The following is a 19,941-nucleotide window of genomic DNA, read 5'->3' as shown; positions in this document are numbered from 1 at the left end:
TTATCATATTTTTTAATTAAATACCAAAAACATGTCAACACAATTTGATTGTGACAGGAAAAGTTTTGTTTTATGTTATGTAAAAACTGTAAACTTATATTACACATACACTTGGGCATCTTTTGCAGCTGTAACAATGATGAAAGCCAAGATAAGTCTTATAATTCATCAAACTAATACGTTAGTTTGATGAAGCATCAATGTTCATTCTTGACTTCAAAATAATCTCACCAAACAATCAAACCATTATTTCTGAGCTCACGTGTCGACAGATTCATCTCCATGACAACAGAGCAAACTCCAACTGCTGATGAAGACGTGTAAATCTGAAAGTCCAGAGAAAAACTTCTTGAGTTGTTATTATTTTTCCAAACTATTGTACAACTTATTTGGGCGTTGCCTACAGAACAAATTTACATACACATTGCGACTTCACTGTATTAGTAGCTTACTCCCCATGCAAGTCTTATTTTCTACCATTTTAGCTGTCCTCACATCCTCTTAGTCAAACCAGTGTTCCTTTAAAAAGCATGGTTTATTTTTAGGTTAATGTATATTCAGCTAACTCTTGAAAGTGAACAGAATCTGCACATTGGGGATTTTAAACTCTCTTCTCCCATAAACAGGACGTGTCACATTCATCAAATATATGTGACTCATTCAGGACAAACGTATATCTCATGTTCAACACAACATGTGTCGACAGTGTGTTAGATAGTAGTGCACACTGACATGGTTCATATTAATGCTGTGTTTAAAGTAACAGACGAGGTCACGTACTTAACTTTGTTGAAAGTGTCACATCCTTTTAGAGCGCATATGAAGATGGATTCAGTCATCTCTACAGTACGAGAGGACGTTGTTTATAAGACGAGGATTTCTGAAGTCTCTCTCTCTGGATTAACTTCTGCTGATGTTGACCACTTTTCATCCCCAGGGGTCATTACTCTTTCTTTTAGTTTTTAGTATGTGTGTGTCTGCTCACTACGCTGGAATATGTTGAGTTGTTTTAAGCCAGTTGGAGCGCATTGCATCAATTTAGACTTGAGCTGTTTAAGTCTATTTATAACACAGTATCAACGGCTGACTCCAGGGTATAAGGTTAAGACGTCTGTCTCCTGCAAACATGATGGGAGTCCCTGTCATAAGTGGAAATTCCTGCTAAGTGATGGTTAAACATAGACAGCAACGCCACACATCTGGAAACAATCCTAACATGCTTTTAGCCTTTAAACTACAAACAAATGAGTCTGGGACAAGTGTCAAGTTTATCTCCTCAAAATCACAAAGGCACACATGAAGCAAAAGTCATTTCAATGCTATAATGACCTGTATAACTGCCAGTTGAGAAAAGCTAATAAAAGTCTCAAAGGAATTCAACACAGTAAACACAAAATAAAATGGCCCTGTATGCAGACGATGATGCTGAAATGCTTACAGCATCATTTCTTCATAGTTTCTCAGTGGAAACAATAACAGCTTGCTCTCAGGATAAAACTGATTCTCTATACATATATGAACAGTGCATGCATGGTTTAATTTCAGCCCATTATTTCCCGAGCTTGCAACTGTATAACACAGTCTTCATCAGTGGTTTGAGCTTGCTCAGTTTATTAGAAACATATTTATTACTGTGTGAGCTCAGTGGTTACAGAGTTTTTTTTAGGACTTCTCACCCATGTTGGTTTAAAAGTCAAGCAGTTTCTTTTCAACCTTGGAGACGTGTACACAGCTCTGCAGTAGTTTGCCTTTCTGTTTTTTGTTTCTCTGGTGTGTCACATTTGATGTCACAGACAGGCCGGAAAACAGTAGAAGGCAACATGGAAGCCAGTGGTTATTTCTGAAATCTTAGGTATGTCTCAAATCTTAGACATACCTAAAACTTTGCTACTTACTATTAATTTAGAAAATAAATGTAAAGCTCTTACTGCCACTGATATTATCACTAAAACTAAATTTGACTTAACAGAGATTTATAATGTGGCACAAACATATATAGGCCATCCATGCAGCCTTGTGTTTCCAGTTCTACCCATAGCAGGTTTGATATTTCTATGTTATGCACAAGACTAATATCTTCTTTCTTCACTTCTCCCACCACTCAGACCCTCATCTATTTGTCCTTTGCAACCAATGGAGAGCCTTCCCACCAGTATCAGCTCCCCTTCCACTACTGAGACCCTCCTGCCCCTCTTGACCCCAGATCCAGCTAACTGCAGTGCCTGGGACCAGCGATGGGGGGCACCATACCTGCATAGGTTGGCCCACCTCGATGTGAAGCTTTACCAAGACTTCTATGCTGTGTGGGTCTCTCTCATGGTAAGATGAGACACTGTTAGTCCACTTAAAAATAAACTCAATTAATCAGAATCAGAATCAGAATCAGAAATACTTTATTGATCCCCGAGGGGAAATTATTTATGTTACAGGTGCTCCTTGCAAGAGAGGAAAGGAAATAATAAGAGAAGAAGTTAATAAGAACTGAATAACTAGTATAATGTGACTTTACATTGTTTTAAAATACAGCCACGCTGGTTACCATGACTGACTCTGTATGAACTTTTCAACCAGCGTGAATCATCCATAGCTGTATTTAGAGCACACCATTCCTCCTACTGCAGGTGTGTAACTGTCTGATGCTGGTGGTCGGTGTGGTCCTCAACAGTCTGGCTCTCTATGTCTTCTGTGGGGCCTCCACTCACTCCTCAGCCTCTGTGGTTTACACCATGAACCTTGCTGTAGCTGACCTGCTGGTGGCGCTATCGTTGCCCGCTCGCATCGCTCTGTACCACAGTGGAGGGCGCTGCGTGGCCTGCTCCTACGTTCACACTTTCAGCTACTTTGTCAACATGTACTGTAGTATACTGTTTCTCACCAGGTGGGTAACTTATTCCTTCATTCATTATTTGAAATGAATGAACACTGCACAGCAAAACTCTTTTTACCTCTTCTTTTTTCTGTGACTCATCTCCTCTTTCAGTATCTGTATAGATCGGTACCTCGCTGTCGTCCATGCATCCAGTACTCTCCATCGATGCAGGACCACAGGGACAGCCAGGTGTGTCAGTGCCACAGTTTGGTTCATTGCAGTTGTGGTCACCTACTCGTTCCAGGTGAAGTCACATGCACGACAAACAACACAAATGGATAAGTTCACAGACGTTACATTTGCACATTCCATACCAGCCATTTCAGCTTTTTTAAAGTGATATAATACATGAGTCGACTTAGTCATAAGGAGGTGGAGGGGATGATGATATCATGGCATCTCTGCTTTTCCTGCCAGGATCATGCCCCTCAAACCAAGTATTTCAAGCCAAAACATAATCTTTCCTAACATAACCAAGTGGTTTATGTGCCTAAACCTAACCACACATTAACCACAGCGTTGTTGAGACATTCAACATACCATCTTCATAATAACATCCAAATGTAATGTATTCATTTTTTGTAGAAACACTCAATGCCAACATTTATTGGGTTGTTTTGTCCATTCAGGCTTTTCAAAAGCCTTAAAATTCAACAATCTAAGAAGCAAAAATCTGTCTGGTTGAACTGATAACAACTGAGAACAGCTTGTGGGGTCACCCAAGGGGTCTATCCTGGGTCCCTTCTTATTTACTGTATACATGCTAGGGTATAGGAGGATCTCAGGCAGGCGAACTCAGTGTTCTTTTTTAAATCTTACTTTTATGTCATGGCTTTATCTTAACAGGTGGTATTTGTTGTAATTAATCTTGTTTTATATCTTATTTGGGTTTGGGATTTTATTTACTTTATCATTTGTTTGTGCTCTAAAGGACTTGAAAGCTGCTATAAAAAATAATGTTTTGTATCACACTTGTGAAGATATTGAGTATTATTTGAAGCTGAAAGAGCACTTTAAGACTCAACGTGTATCCTGTTCTCTACAGACCACTGCGTTGGAGTTCAGCTCCTCCTGTGTGCTCCTCCCTGCCCTCTTCTACCTCACCATCCTCGAGTTCCTGCTCCCCCTCCTAGCAGTGGTGGGCTTCACTTTGCGTGTTGCCTGTTTTCTCTCCTCTAGCCACGGCCCAATGCCCCAGCAGAGCAGGGCGAGGAGGGCACGTGCGGTCCGCCTGCTGGCCACCGTCCTGGTGGTCTTTACCATCTGCTTTACGCCATTCCATGTCCGGCAGGTGCTGGTTTACTTTCGGGTCAAAGTCAGAGGGGAGGGACTGAGTCAGGCGGGGCACATACTTGCCTATCACATCACAGTTACTCTGAGCAGCCTGAACAGCTGCCTGGATCCAGTTGTTTACTGCTTTGTGACGGACAGCTTCAAGAGAGTATGGAGGACGAGGAGGGGAGTGAGAGAGGGCGATGGGGAGGCCGGGCACACTAGTGGGGGAGAGGGGGAGAGGAATTCAGTGAATACATGTCCAGGTACGGCGCTGGCAATAGCTCACAGCGTGGCTACACTCACCTTCACAACCTCTCCCATCTCTGCGGCCAACATGGAGCACTCCATTTAAGGACACCTGTAGGGAGTGACTCAACAAGAGTGATGGATACACAAAGAGAAAGATTCAGAGGGTGGAAAAGAATGAAATTCATCATCAAAGACAGAGGTCAAAAAACAGAAATTAATATAAATGCTGCAAATTTCTCTTTAGTATGGACAAAACACATCACTTCTAAGGATAAACATCACTTCGGGTCCTTTCGTTCGTCCATCCATCACGTTATCTCTCCATGTCCTTGTCTTTTATGTCCCCCATGACCTTGCTTGGATGTTGTCTTGAGACTGGTGAACAAATACTGGACCACAGAGGGATGCTTTTGCTGTGAAATCAGTGAGCTCGTACTGTTGGAAAGACCACATTTAATTGTGATGTTGAAAACAGAAAAAATGTTTTTGATACAGGAGACCTTGAATTACAGCTCAGTCTGCCAACTCACATGAAGTGCAGTACTATAACTGTACAGAGTTGATATTTTGGTGTCTTGGTCACTTTATTAGGTACACCTGTAAAATTAAAAGCAATTCATTATATAATCTCTATATAATCTCGATATCTTTGATATCAGAGAGTTGTTTATTTAACGGTATGTTTATTATTTAGTTTGTAGTTAACGGTGACATTCTACAAGACTAAATTATATTTAGAGGTGTTTCTAATGTTTTGCTGATTCCATTTACAAACATGGGGAGGAAAGAACATTTGCAACACATTTCAGTATAATGCAGTCCAATTCAACACCACCACGAACAATGACCTCAGTGATAAATATAGCCGAGTTGAAGGTCCAGTGTGTAGGATTTAGGGGAACATATTAATAGAAATGGAATATAATATGATATTTTCTTTGGTTTATCTTCACCTGAAAATAAGAATCGTTGTGTTTTTGTTTGCTTATGAGCCGATTATATCTACATAGGGAGCAAGTCCTCGTCCATGGAGATCATCATGTTGCACCTTCATTTTTCTACAGTAGCCCAGAGTGGACAAACCCAAAGCTGGCTCTAGATAGCGCCATTCACATTTTCACACTGACCACCATAGTTAGCAGCCCCTCTGGACCAAGACGAACAGCATCAAACAAACACCAACTTCTAATTTGTAACTGCTTTATTTAGTGTTTTCATCAGTTGAAGTCAAAGAGAAGGAGACCTGCAGATAATTCAGCTCCCGGTAAAATCCTTATGAACAATGAACACTGAAGGAATCCTAACCAGGAGTTCATGCTTGGCACATGTGAGAAGTTTCAGCTGATTGCAATCTGCAGTTCTCACCACTAGATGGCACTAACTCCTGCACACTACTCCTCTAACACTTGTAAGAAAGTTTTAACAAAATCTCCATATTATCACCTTCACAGCAGAAGACTATATGGCAGAGCTGTTGTACTGCATTGCATTGTGCAATTTTGTCTTGTTTCTTAAAATAATCTGTGACATATTCCCTGTATTTGAAGCTGCACCATGTAACCATAAAACTCCAGCATCCTGTCAGGACTCAGGACAGACCCAAAGGCAGAGCAGCAGGCAGGTTTGAGATTAAACAAAAAGCAATCTTTAATGACGCTAATAAAAAAGAACATCCAGAACAGGCAGGCAACAGAAAGTCCAAATGACAGAGGAACCAAAACTAACTGAAAATCAACCGCGATAATACAATGAATTCAGGTAAAAAGTCTGAACAGAACAATATACACCAGGCAGGAAACGGAGCAGGGAACTACACAAAGAACACAGGGATGAGCACAAGGAATGAGGGCAGACAAACTGACCAGGAACAAAGGGAAACTCTCAAATATATAGACACAGAAAATTAATCACAAGAACGAGACACAGCTGGAGTAGGAGGACACGGGCAAGAGGGAAATGGAGATAACAAGGGTGCGGAGGGGAACACTAGGGTGGAGCAAACAAGTAACTCTCTGTCCCTATGTTTCCTGCCTGTACCTCACTGTAACCTGTCCGATAAAGGTGAAAAATGCAAAAGTTGTATTTTAACACTCCATTATGTGCTGCCCTCCCAATTCTTTCACTATACTGTACTACTTGATTAGTTTTGCTGTGTAAAGCCAAAGCAGAGAAAAAACATTCATCTGAATCGCCACTAAAATGCAAAATGACAGAAAGAAGGGTTAGAGAGCGAAATAATGGGACCGTGTCTTGAGTCAACACATTAGATAAGTTAGAAGCAAAGCTCTTTTCAGAGGGATAAACACTTGTAACAGTTACTCTCTCAAGTACACAGTGAAGCTCTCTGTTTATCATTTTACAAGTGTCTAAATGGCGGGTTGCCGTCAGTGTCACACAGAGAACTTGGATCTCTGTAACACTGACTTTAAAGGGAGTTAGGAAAAACAACACCACTAAATGAGTTTCAACAAATGTTCAACTTTTTTCTGATATTTCAGAGGACATGAGATCGTCAGGAGTGGTTTTGTGGAACATTCAAAATATGATAAGTGCTTAATGTGGACATTTTGTGTTGTTTTAGACAGTGTAGTAAAAAAAAAAAAAGTTCTTTTATTATTTTTCTATTTATGTAAACTTGTAAAAGCACTGAACTGAGTCAAAGGACTAAAAACCAACGCAATATCTACACAAACTTTGGTTCTCACTGTACACTGGTATTAAAGGGATGACTTTCTGAATTTTTCATTTTCTTCTGTGAACTACAGCCTCACCAATATTGCTTGTTTTTGTCTTTTCTTACTAATTTATATGCTTTTTTCTTCCGTTTATTTCTTGCCATTTTTCCTGATATTTATGATTTGTCAAATATGAGATTCTTTTTTATTTGATTTGATTTGTTTTCACTTTATTATCAGAAAAAAAACAGGAATTTTTCTTGCACCCCAGGATGTCGACTGTTTCACATTTAGCGAAACATAAAAAATAACAAAAATACAAATGCCATAAATTAAATCAGACATAATGAAAAGTGGATGAAGTGCAACAAATTAATCAGTCTTATTACATTCAGTGTGCGAGCCAGGTACACTTCATTTTAAAACCTCTGTAAATGAATTAAACCTATGCCTTGCAGTAGTACAACTAGAGTTGTTTTGGCAGCTTTAACACCTCTCTTCCCCTTATTAATTTTATATTATACTTTTAATTGTGGGATTTACCAAGAGACACCCTTTTGCTGCTGTTGCATTCAGTGTAACTCTCAAACACTTAAACTATTCATGACTAAAACGGCCTAAAGTTAGAGCGAATTATTTTGTGTAGCAGAAAGATTGTAAAATCAGCTTGGATCAGATCTACAGAGCTCATCTGATTTGTTCCACCAGAGGACAGTGTCTCACCACAGCGATGTCTCACCACAGCAGTGTCGCACCCGCTAGTATGTAACAGTAAATGAAATGAACACTGACTGTGGTAACAAATCAAATATAGTAAACAAATTCTATCCCATGATTGGAATAAAAACATACATATTGAACACAGATATTGTCCTCTACTGCATGAAGCCTCAAGAAGGGACATGCACAACCAAACTTAATCCAAATTATTGCCCAACATGGACTTCAGCTGGAGTGACTAAAATAAGACGTGGTAAATATGTGTGGAAACTCTCAAAATGTTTTCATTTTTATTTATAATATATATATATATTAAAGAGGAGCTGCCCAGTTTCACAGATATTAAATAAAGTGCATAAAGTGCCAGTCACAGCAGGAATATAAGTGAAGTCATTAATTTGTGTGGTATTTCCCTTTAATCCCTCCAGAGGGTCAGCAGGTCATTATAGTTCATCTAATGTAATGTTCTGGTCCTGTAACTTTATACCTCTGCATCAGTACATTACAAACACTCACATACTTACCATCAGCTGGTCCTGCAGTCACATGATGAGACTGGGTAAAACACACACACACACACACACACACACACACACACACACACACACACACACACACCAGTTTCAGGTTCCTTCTCTGGTTTCCCTGTATGGAAAGAGGGAGGGGGGGCTGTGACCCTGAGTGTGTAAGAGAGAAATCTGATTCTGCAGGAACAAAGTTTTCTGATCTTCTTCCCCTCTCTCAGCGGTCTGACCACACAGCATCATGGGAAACCAGTTGGCTGCTTTGTAGATGCTGAGCTAAGATGTTTTTCCCGTGAAAAAAAAATAAAAAATGTTGAAGTCGGCCTGAAACTGCAGACCAGCAGGTTGCTTCACCAGCAGTCACATGAATCGTTATTATATGTAACACTCAAACTTTTCTTTTACTTAACCTCTGCAGTACTGACCACCTCACAGCACACTATTTGGTCCCTGTGAGAATAACACCGGTCAGTTTTAAACCATTATGTCAATGTTGAGTATCACTGTCCTACATTTGTGGGACAAATGGGCTTCACTTCTGCAACTTCACCACTAGATGCCACTAAATACTACACACTGGACCTTTAAGTACAGTTTTAATGTACTTGAGCTTTAGGGCGTGTGTAGTGTTTTTCTTTGGCAGTTAAGTGGCAACAGGGCACTGGGGGTGATTCTTATCCTAGAGCTTCATAAAAAGAGCGCTCCTTGTGCTGTTTTTATGACTCCGAACCTACCAACAAGCTTACAATGCACCCCATCAGTCAGTTACCAGAAATGGGCTTTTCTGTCTGTTGTAGCAGTTTCTCACTGACATATCAAACAGCTCCGGACAGACGGTAGAGGAGCAGCAGCAGAAAGGTTGCTGCTGCTCCTTGCCTTTCTGATAAGTTCAGTGATTTTCAACTAGAAGCACTCGGAGCAGCTGCACAAAAAAACTAGAGCACTCTGAAAAAAGACGTTGGGCGCTGTGCTTTTTGCCAAGCTTTTCTCTCCTTATTGGGAGCAACTGAAAAAGATGCTGATGCTCAGAAAAAAGCCCTTACTTGAGTATTTCCATTTTTCTGCCCCTTTACTTCTACTTCCATCTCACAGGAAAATATGGTACTTTTTATTTGATACCTTTAATTACTAGTTAAATTGCAGATTCTGATTTTTAATACAAAATATAATCAACTAATGAATTATGATGTATTATTGAGAATAAAGATAAGATCTGACTGCTACCTAGGGGTGTATGTAGTAACAAATAATCCCACATTAACAAGCTTCAACATTTAAGTGATGAACAAAATAGTAAGATTTTGAATGCAGGTCTTTTACTTGTAACAGAGTATTTATACTGTAGTATTATTACTTAAGTAAACGATCTCACTACTTTTGACAACTAAATCAAGGTTTTTAATATAACTTCTTTCTTTGCTCTGCCTGAAAGTGTCTGAGTGTGTTTTGTTTCTCTGTTATCAGTATTTCATGGGAGCTTATTTAATTGACGAATTCCTGCATCATCTAACATGCAGTGATAACACTGAGTGAAATTTACATGCACTGTTTAGATCTCTGTGTAAAATCAGTGGAATTAAGAGTCTATTATGAGAGAAAATGACCAGTTCTTACCATACACTGGTAATAACTTCTTCAGAACATTTCTGTCAACAAAATCTCTTCTGAACATCTGCATCCTGTCGTCCCACACATTGACTTAAATCCTTTTTAAACCATTTAAATAAAGTAGAGCGATAACAATCAAATCAGACCAGATACTTTGATGATATTGAAGATATTGAATACTTTTCTGAATTATTAATGATACCTACAGTCTTTCTGGAAACATCTTTCATGTATCTAAACTAGCAAAAGAGAGCACCAACCTAAAGTGCATGTGTATCCAATTTTCTATGAGGTCAACTTTAGATTAAATGTAAATTGTAAATACCTGAATTTAATTTCCTTTATATGTTTACGTCCCTATAGTTTTCTAAATGATTTATATTGTATCTAATTTTGGAAGTTTTGGGGTATAACTGTGTATTTACTGTAATTTTAAAACAATCAGACTTTGTGTAATGTGATTATGATTAAGCTTAACCAAAACCAAACCAAACCAAAATGTATGTGGAGCTTGTAATCATATTCCAATTTCCAACAGCATAACTGGCTAAACTCCTAACTTTAGCACACTTGTGATGCACATATTTGTACATATTCCTTACTTCTATTTTTTTTTTTTTTTTTTTTACATGTTTATGTAATGAGTTATATATTGTGGCAAAATTGTTACCTTTGTCAAATGCTGATGCTGTCCCTGGTTTTATATGAGAAGAGGAAAAGATCGCTAGCTGCTAACCTAATTTATGCAATGTAAAATGCCATAGGCTTGTGCTAATAACGTTAGCATATTATATTTGTTTGGAAAACGTGTTAAGTATAAGACAGTTGTTTTGTCAGTGAACCTTGTGAGTTGTAATGGGACAAAATTATGAACTGTTACCTTTGTCAAATGCTGATGCTGTCCCTGGTTTTATATGAGAAGAGGAAAAGATCGCTAGCTGCTAACCTAATTTATGCAATGTAAAATGCCATAGGCTTCTGCTGATAACGTTAGCTTGTTGTATTTGTTTGGAGAATCTGTTCAGTATAAGACAGTTGTTGTGTCAGTGAACCTTGTGAGTTGTTATGGGGCAAAATTATGTACCCTTACCTTTGTCAAATTATGTTGTTGTCCCTGGTTTTATATGAGAAGAGGAAAAAAATCACTAGCTGCTAGGCTAATTTATACAACGTAAAATTCCATAGGTTTGTGCTAATAACGTTGGCATGTTGAATTTGTGGGGAACTGTGTCCAGATAAAGAAGTGTTGAAATAAATACATGACATAAATATATGTGTATGGTTTGCTGTGAATCCCTTCTTCATTACTGATTGTTCTCACGTTTTGAAATGTTAAATAAAAACAGGAGTCATTTTTAGTTTAATTCTGAACAGATTTAAAGGTGCGTTCCATACAGTGTTCATCCAGAGTCCTACATATGAAGGCTCGAGCATATTTACAGAACATAGAGATATATACAGTCTTTATATAGAAAACAAAACTACTAACAAAAATAATCATCTTTTTTATAGCAGCAAAAAAGAAGAAACTAAAAGAGAAATATGTATATTTACATCTTTTTTTTTTTTTCAAATAACAAGGCATATTATATATAGTACACTGCGCATACTTGCTTTCCCATTCTTTAAGTATACTTCTTGATTTAATCTCTGTGAGGATCAAAGTATATAGGCATCTCTCTCCTCCGTCATTTACACACAGTTTACCAGAGGCAGAGCCACACACACACACACGCACTAACATACACTGAGTCTGACCAGGTTGGACTAACTGCATGGCTGCCACGCCGCTGCCACTGACAGCTGCTGGCTGGAGACATGAAACAGCATCACCACGTCGCCACATTCATTCAATGATCAGGACGGTGGAGCCAACATGGCTGCCACTGAAAAAGTGCAAAGGCCAAACTCTTGTGTGTGGCTCTGCCTTAAAATTCAAAGAGATACAAAATAAAGAAGACATTTTCTAGTTGAGTTAAAACACCAGAACAGAGACAATAAAGACTCGTAAATAACCTCCGGTATTGCAGCCATCGATTCCAGAGTTAAGTGTAAACCAGGTGATTGCAAAGAACAGAGAACATGAACCCAAAACAAACACTGAGATGACGTTTTTTAACACACTCCTGCCTCTTGCTTTAGATGTGAGCAGCAGAGACGACTGCTCACACACACGCACACAAACAACCCAGTCCACTCCTGTAACATCTGTGGAAGCAAATAAGAGACCTAAGTATTTACATCTTAACAGCCACTGAATATTTTATTTTGAAATTTAAATGCCACTGAATTGATCATATTGAAATCATTTATTCTGAAAACCATGTACGGTACCTTAATTTGTTCTAAATTTTAATGTCCTTGATTTGCAACTCCAAAAGCTGAAACTGCATTTGTTTTTTCAGCATTCACAAATACAGACAAAAAAATTCAAGTTGCATTATTTATTTATTTTTAAATCTTTAAGAAAAGATTCACGCTGCTTAAATTTGATTGGGCATATTAAAATCTAAAAGCCTGAATGTTTTGACCAATCAAATTTGACTGATGTTTTGTTATTATTAGCATTATTTTTAGATCTGAATTGGACTGATCGCATTTGAGCAACTTGAATCTATTTTTTTAAATAATTAAATTTTTTGGGGATCTTTGGGCTTTTGAAATTGCAACTCAAGAAATGTTATAATTTCAAAAAGGTAAAATGAGGACAAATACATGGTTTTCAAAGTCAAATATTTCAATGACTTCAGCATTGTTTAAATTTCAATAGTATTACGTAGTCAGTTGCTGTAAAATTACGAAAATAAAAATATTTTTGTCTCTTATTTGCTTCCATAAACATCTCCCGTAACAGCAAATAGAACAGCTTAATTTATTCTTTTGGAAATTAAGTGAAAAGTGTCCGTTATAGCCAAGAAAGCTCAAAAAAATAAATATCAACAGTATTTTTTTCTTTCTCTTGCAACACACCTGTTGTATTTTTGTTTTTTTTTCTCACTATGTGCAAGTTCTGTGCAATGTAAGACACCCCCTGCCCCCCCCACCGGCTTATCGAACATCAAAACAAAAATGATTTCGGCTGAAATCACTTCACATTCATTGACTTTGTTTGTTTAAAAAACATTTAAGTCACAAGATGGAATCAAAGTTAAGAACTCAATCTCCCAGCAGGCCATGCTGCTGACTGAACATTCCAGAGTCTACGGTAAATAAAAGGCTTGAGAAATGAGAATAAAGAAAACCCCCCCGAAAAATCAAAGACTTCAGAAACACTCAAGTTGCACTTCAAGTATTCGAGGCCTGGAGTTTCTCGACTACACTTTAAACAAGGAGTGTCGCTCAGGACGGCGCGCATCTCGCCTTCTTTCCACACACACCTCGTGCTGAAAGGAAACGAGATGTGTGCCGTCTGAAACTTAGCTCAAAAATGTGCAAAAATGTATTTAAAAAAAGAAAGAAAGAAAGAAAGAAAAAGTCACATGCTTGTTGAGTGTACTGACCCAGACGGAGCACAATGCTTCAGCTTAAAGAGTACATGTTGGTTTTTCTTTACACATTTATGTTCAAACAAAAAAGACACAAACACCCAGCCATGCATTAGAAAATACATCCCTGACCTATTAGGACAATAAAGAAAAGAGCTCGAGTGATTTGTACAGAGTCATACTTTGGTGTTCCACACATGCATATTGCTGTTGTCGCATGCAAACCTCCCAATCCCAAAGTTGTTTTTTGTTTTTTTTTTGCTTTTTTGTTTTAATCTTCATGTTTGTCATTAAACTGAAGTTGCGTGTCCATTATTCAATCCAGAATGTTTTATTGCCCTAGTGGTTTCAGAAGCCATTCAAAACTCTGGCATCTGTACCTCCTCGTCTTTCGTCATCGTCCCATCCCTGCTTTTTTTTTTTCGTCCCAGCACCACAGCCAGAGCAGGATCAACCCAGGAAGCTAAATACTCTCTATTCTACTCTGCTCTGAGTCTGACTGAATGTACCTGAAATTATGGAAGGAATCTATTCTGTTAAAAACAGGGTTAAACTCTGCACCGACACCCATCTAAGTGAAAAACAACCACATCATCAGTGAAACCTCTTCTAAAAACCAAAAATTAAAACAATCTTCTCTGCTAAATGCTCCGATACACACTAAAATTAAATGTTCTTTCACCAGTAAATTAACTCACTGCCATTTACATTTCAATTCCTTTCAGTTTGCATGTTTCAGCTGATTGAGGTGAAAGGAAAACCGACCCAAATCGCCACCACACACAACCCTGCAACCCTTAACGGAACCCATTATTGCAACGAAAAATCTGATTTGTCCAAAAACAGAAGACACGATAAATTGTTAAATTTTTCATTTCGTCTTTCTAACTACAAGTTTTTCTAAACACGTCCAGCATAATCAGCTATTAAAACATTCCAAGATTATTTTACCTTATCAGTCTATACTCAGCATCATTCTGTATTAGTAAAGGTTTAATTTATACAATTTGCATTTAAGTACTTGTTGTGATTAGCCCATTAGTCTTATCATCATCTGTGTTTAAATGTTAATAAGGTTGAAGTAAAGCTAAACTCAACAGTTTCACTTCCTCCTCCACCATCGTTGTTGCTGCTTCTTGCCTTTATTAAAACAGCAGATGCAGCATTAAGCGCCACAGGCATCTCTTACCACACTTTCAAATAATATATTCTGGTCATGGGTGGATTTTGGTGATTAACTTTTTTGTTTTTTTAGGTCATTTGATGAATTATTCTGAGTATTTTGTATCTTTTTCAGGAGACGTGGTTTAATTTTCCATGTTGGCTTTCTATAAAGTTGTGGTTTTCAAGACTTTAAGTTTGATTTTGACATCTGCAAGGACTCTGGGAAAAGTCTGCCTCCATTTTTTTTCTCACCCATGATCCACAGATTGGATTAAGTTAAGACATGCATTTCCAAATTTGTAAAAATCCAACTTTTGCTCGGGTTCAAGCATTTTAAAGACTACTTTGACATTTCAGGAAATACGCACTAAATATTTGTATCTATTTTAAAGTGAATACATTTCTCCACTCCTCCTTTTATCCCTCTATCCTCCTCTATTCTATATATCCATTCAGCATACAACACTCAGATGTAATGAGCATTGAAATTACAATATCACACTTATATTTGGCCCAGTATGGTGGAACCAAGACATCTAAACCAGGAGTGGAAATTCTCCATCGAGGCTAAAGCAACAAGCCTAAGCCTGTTATAAAGGTTAATAGTTTTCATCACTCTGTCTTTCTCACGTTATAAAACTCTTCTTTAAATATATCCATTAACCATTCTAATATTGTTGCGTCCCATTCCAGACTCTGATGATTACAAGTAGAGTTACTGGACCCACTGGACCAGAGGAGTGTCAGGAAGCTCCGTCCGAATTCGACATCCTCTGATCGTACTCATTTCAAAACTTTTCTAACTCAATGCTATTCGACACTCTTTCAAACAATGGCTCAACTAATGTGCAGTTAGTGACAAACATTGTGCTAACAGCATTTTCTAAAAAAATAAAATAATAAGCGAGAAAGTTGAGAGTGAAAGAGAACAACTCCTCCTCTCTCTTCTTCTCTGGTGTTTGGTTTGTCTCTGCTCCTCTAACATGCAGCATGTAGGTTAGTTTAGATTATTCCAAACAAACAGAAGCATCATTCTGGGCCCTCGATAAATCATGAAAATAATATTTGGGATTGTAATGCCCTGTATACTGCACATATTGCATCTGCGCTCTTTCTTGCCTGGAATTTCACTCAATACACATCCGTATTCTTGACCCTTAATGCACATACAACTTCTGAGCAGAGCCTATTGTCAACTTAAAGGCTAAATTAAAGACTTCAGCGCTCCTGCCATGTGGAGGAGGGTGAAAAAAATAAACATTTGCAATGAATCCAGGGACTCAATATCAATCATTTCCCCCCAGTGACCAGGCTTCGGGCTCTTCAGAAATGCCACTTCCAGGAGTCTCTAGAGTCTTAAAGCTACTGTCGACGAGTACTGTAAAAGTCCCGCAAATCCGAGTGTGTTGGGATTGTTTTGGTGAAAATGTCAACAGAAACACACACACTCTCTCGACGATCTTGTCGGCGTCATTTTAGCAAAGATGCGATCAGGCTGATTCCACAGTGAGGAAGAACAATTTTCAGCATTTCTGAATGATTGCAGCTTCGAGGACTAATGTTCATCAACAACGTTCATTATTAATGTGTTCATTCGATTGTGTTGAAGAGGTGTGTGTGTGTGTGTGTGTGTGTGTGTGTGTGTGTGTGCGTGCATGTCCCCTGAAGTTTCCTGCCCAGGCAGCTGCTCAGTAGCACCTCCTAGAGGCCCTGAGAGACAGAGACAACCTCTCCTTAAAACCACGACTAATGGATTAGTCACTTCTGGACGACCCTGACGGATCAGTCAAATGTCCACGAGGGCGAAAAGTGGAAGGAATTTCTGTGATGGCTGAAACAGCTCTGGGACCAGAATGCTTATTTTGTAGTTGGTCTGGTATAACACTGGTCCCTCGTCAGATTGAGGTGTTTCCTTCAGTAAATCAAGACACGGCAAAGCAGAAAAAAACCCCTGTCAATTCAAAAACAGACATCAAGAGTGGACCGCCAATTGCCCTCCTCTTTCTTTGTCTGTAAACCCCAGCACCACGAGGACGGTGATATCCAAATGTCTTTCCATCTGCGTTCAAATTTGAATTTAGTTGTTGTGTCGACTTAAGCCAGCCGATCACAGAGCAGACTCATTCTCCATGTGACAGGAAGTGGTGGTGGTGGTGGCCTTGCCCTTCTTGTTGAGTTTCAGGAAACTGGGTTTTTCTGCCACCACGGTGACAGCCACTTCGTTGCTGTTGGAATTTTCCAGCTTTGTCAGGGATCGTTTCTCCGAAGCTTTGGCTGATTCCCCATCCCTGTCAAACATAATTAAGATCACATCTGTTAGGACTGTATTTTGGGCTAAAAGGAATAGTGTGACAACCTGAGAAATGGGCTTACTCGCTTGCTTGCCAAAAGAAAGAGGCCAATTAAGCTGGGCTTAGACTACAGGAGTTTTGGGCCAATTTATCCCCAATAGCCCTACTGACAATTGGAGGAGAAATCTGGTCTGGGACCTTTGTCAGTACCAATGTTCGGCCCAGAATATCTAGTAGTGTGAGGCGTTCAATGTCTTAATTTAGGCATAAAAACTGGAAACAGTCAGAACAACTCCCCATTTCCAGTCTTGGTGCTAAGCTAAGCTAACTAGCGGCTTACCATGAAGACACAACAGTGGTACTAGTCTTTTCAGCTAACTCTTGGCAAGAAAGCTAATGAGTGTATTTCTTAAAATGTCAAACTGTTCTTTTAAGGGTTAATTTTCTTTGAAGTGGGGTTGTATGAGATACTAATTCATAGTCAGTGTATCACCTACAGTAGATGCCGGTCGGCATGGCCCAAGTTTGGAGAAGCAGGCTGGAGTAGACAGCTCTTTCTGACGGGATACTTTCTCTATGCTCTGTTCAAAGTTGCCAGACTCCTTTGAAGGAAACATTAATTTTACCTTGCAGAACACAGGAGCTGCTGGTCTATACCACTGCCTCGGTTGGTTAGTTTGCGTTATTGTGTGTCTTTGGTAAATCTGACCTAACCCTTAACACCAAAGTCACACAAATAAACCAACTGACTGAGGCAGCAGTAGAACCCCAAACCCCTTTCTTCTTTGAGGTAAAATTACTTTTGGTTATTGGCTTCAGTTCCCTGTTGGAAAGGGCTGTCTGACGGCAACATAAAGTGGTGAAAATATTATAAATACAGTGTACACTTAAACTGATATTGATGTTTTTTTGGTGGCTAAAATTGATTTTGCCGCTGCCCCTATCAACAACCGTGCATTGCTTAGCTTCCGTAGCAGTACTCCAGCCTGCCTCTCCAAAGCGTAGGCGTGCCAACCGCCATCTACTGTAGGTAACACACTGACTATAAAGAAGTACCTCATATAACCCAGTGTCAAAAACTCCGAACTATCCCTTTAATGACAAGCCAGGTAATGAGAGGCCAGGTGGTTTTCTCACCCGTTGGGAGTCGGGTAAATGACCAGGAAGAAGGCCGTAAAGAATCCAAGGAGGGAGCCCCCAGAGGCCACCATGGGAATGACACGGACGCTGCCAACAGCCTCCACGACAGCACCCAGAGCCGAGGCCACCAAGATCTGACTGATGTACACCTGCAAAATCACAAATGATTACAAAATAACACAGTGCTTTCAGCATACTATAGCATACATACATATATAAGAGTGTGCCACGAAGATTTCATGAAGACAACATGAACACTGACCTGACAGGATAAGATAGCACAGTCGATACCAAAGCCTCTGCGGGAGTTACCAGGACTGTGCCTGATGTACTGCAGGAGGCAGAGACAGTTACAGTTAATGAAAGCTACATATTTCAAAAATAGATTTACAGGATGTTAGAAAAATACAGACTATCACCAGAGCAAAACAAACAAACACAGATGAAACCAAGCAGCTGAATGTGTCTGTACCTCTTTCATTTCGTGATACTGTCCCAACAGAGCATACGGACAGTAGGAGATACTCATGGAGATGATGCCCATGCTGCTGATCATCACCATGGCAACATACACGTTAGGGAACATTGCCATGACAGCAGTTCCTGCGGAGGGAAGAAGAGAAAAAAATTACTTAGTAGACACTCACAGTTATTTTGTTTTACTGTGTTGCTGTGCTGTGGTTCATACCGATGGAAAATGCAAGTGTCCCCATGATGTAGATGACTTTAATGCTCAGGTCAAAGTTGTCCAGGTACTTCTGAAGGATAGCTGGAAAACATGTATATGGTGATTGATTAATACAGAGCTAACAGTCAGAGAGCTTGTTGAAAGTGTGTGAATGCATGTGCTTTCTATGACGTGAACCAGTGTGCTTGTGTGTTACCTGAGCATGTGGCAGCAGTCATGGCATATATAACCAGCCCCCAACATCCCATCTGAACTCCTTTGTGATAATCCTCCAACAAAGTTGAGTTAATAGGAGCCTGAGAGAGAGAGAAAGACAGGTTTGGTTTTTAACTGAGCTGTGAGACAGAGTTCAGTTCATCTTGAACCTGCTGTAGACAAGATGACGTGACACATGAGAATATTAGACAAAAGGACAAAGAGAAAAAGACATGTTTTGTGGTGACTTTTTTTTTTTTTTTAACAAATACTCAAACTACCAATTATTTAGGATGTTTCTGAGCAAACATTCAAACACATTTACACATGTTTAATGGCTATCAAATGTCTGATAAGATGATGCTGTAATGGAGCTATCATTTTCAGATTAGGGGTGACCCTCAATGATTCAATCTCAGAAGCCCGACTCCAACGCCAATCTCACAGTCAAATCGTCGCAGTTGTTGAAAAATGTGGTTATGAAACACAGGATCATTCCATCTGGGCTATATGGGGGTGCTGGATGTCTGATTTTACTTAGAATTGCTTGGTTTCTCCCAAAAAAATCACAATGTAAAGCTCATTTTACGTATAAAATAAATCAGAGCAGTCACACAAAACTGTAACGCTTGCAGAATGCTAAATATTTTTGAATGAATGATTATCTGTCAAAAACAGCAGAGGAGGCAAGCACAAAAAGCTGTTTGCAGCTGCTTACAGCACTCTCTCTCTCTCTCTCTCTCTGTCTAAGAATAAGTCGAAAGTTGTTTACAACCTCAGAAAGCAAGCAGTAATAAAAACTTAGGAGTGTGTTCTGTCTGTCTCTCTATCGATCACTTCTGCTCCCTGTCAGTACTGACAACAGCGCTGCTTTGGCACCTACACGCACGAACAAACACACCCATACCTACTCCCAACACACAACAAACAGTGCTAGATTAAATACGTCCTAATATAAACTAGATTCTTATGCCGAGTCAAGACGACAAATTGTTCAGTTCCGTGTTTCAGCTCTTTCGTGTGGTGTGGAAAAAATGGAAACTAATGTCATACATATT

General features: G+C 39.2%; 2 protein-coding genes across 3 annotated transcripts in view; one reads left to right on the top strand and one right to left on the bottom strand.

Moving 5' to 3' along the window:
- The first annotated feature begins 2,133 nt into the window (after positions 1-2,133).
- Positions 2,134-4,496, top strand: LOC126384240 (G-protein coupled receptor 20). The gene is made up of 4 exons (XM_050035202.1): positions 2,134-2,319; positions 2,622-2,878; positions 2,981-3,113; positions 3,915-4,496. The coding sequence occupies exons 1-4, from the start codon at positions 2,134-2,136 to the stop codon at positions 4,494-4,496; spliced, it is 1,158 nt and encodes a 385-aa protein (XP_049891159.1).
- Positions 4,497-11,272: 6,776 nt separating this feature from the next.
- LOC126383451 (solute carrier family 45 member 4) overlaps positions 11,273-19,941 on the bottom strand; it is a 70,022-nt gene continuing 61,353 nt past the window's right edge. For both annotated transcript variants that reach the window (XM_050033940.1, XM_050033941.1), the window contains 6 exons: positions 18,885-18,984; positions 18,689-18,769; positions 18,473-18,603; positions 18,263-18,331; positions 17,998-18,149; positions 11,273-16,857 (listed from right to left, as the gene is read on the bottom strand). In XM_050033940.1, the coding sequence (XP_049889897.1) occupies positions 16,677-16,857; positions 17,998-18,149; positions 18,263-18,331; positions 18,473-18,603; positions 18,689-18,769; positions 18,885-18,984 (714 nt within the window). In that variant the 3' untranslated portion in view covers positions 11,273-16,676. The remainder of the gene's footprint in view (positions 16,858-17,997; positions 18,150-18,262; positions 18,332-18,472; positions 18,604-18,688; positions 18,770-18,884; positions 18,985-19,941) is intronic.

This window comes from Epinephelus moara, chromosome 22 (assembly GCF_006386435.1).
Source record: "Epinephelus moara isolate mb chromosome 22, YSFRI_EMoa_1.0, whole genome shotgun sequence".
Classification (NCBI taxonomy): Eukaryota; Metazoa; Chordata; class Actinopteri; order Perciformes; family Serranidae; genus Epinephelus; species Epinephelus moara.
The sequence above is the reverse complement of the archived record's forward strand: the minus strand, read 5'-3'. Positions and strand labels throughout refer to the sequence as shown.

What these genes read in the sequence shown, in the direction of transcription:
- LOC126384240 (XM_050035202.1), top strand. Translation starts at nt 2,134, where the DNA reads ATGGAGAGCCTTCCCACCAGTATCAGCTCCCCTTCCACTACTGAGACC. An exon ending in CTGTGTGGGTCTCTCTCATG is followed by an intron (nt 2,320 to 2,621) that starts GTAAGATGAGAC and finishes CTCCTACTGCAG; the next exon opens with GTGTGTAACTGTCTGATGCT. An exon ending in AGTATACTGTTTCTCACCAG is followed by an intron (nt 2,879 to 2,980) that starts GTGGGTAACTTA and finishes CTCCTCTTTCAG; the next exon opens with TATCTGTATAGATCGGTACC.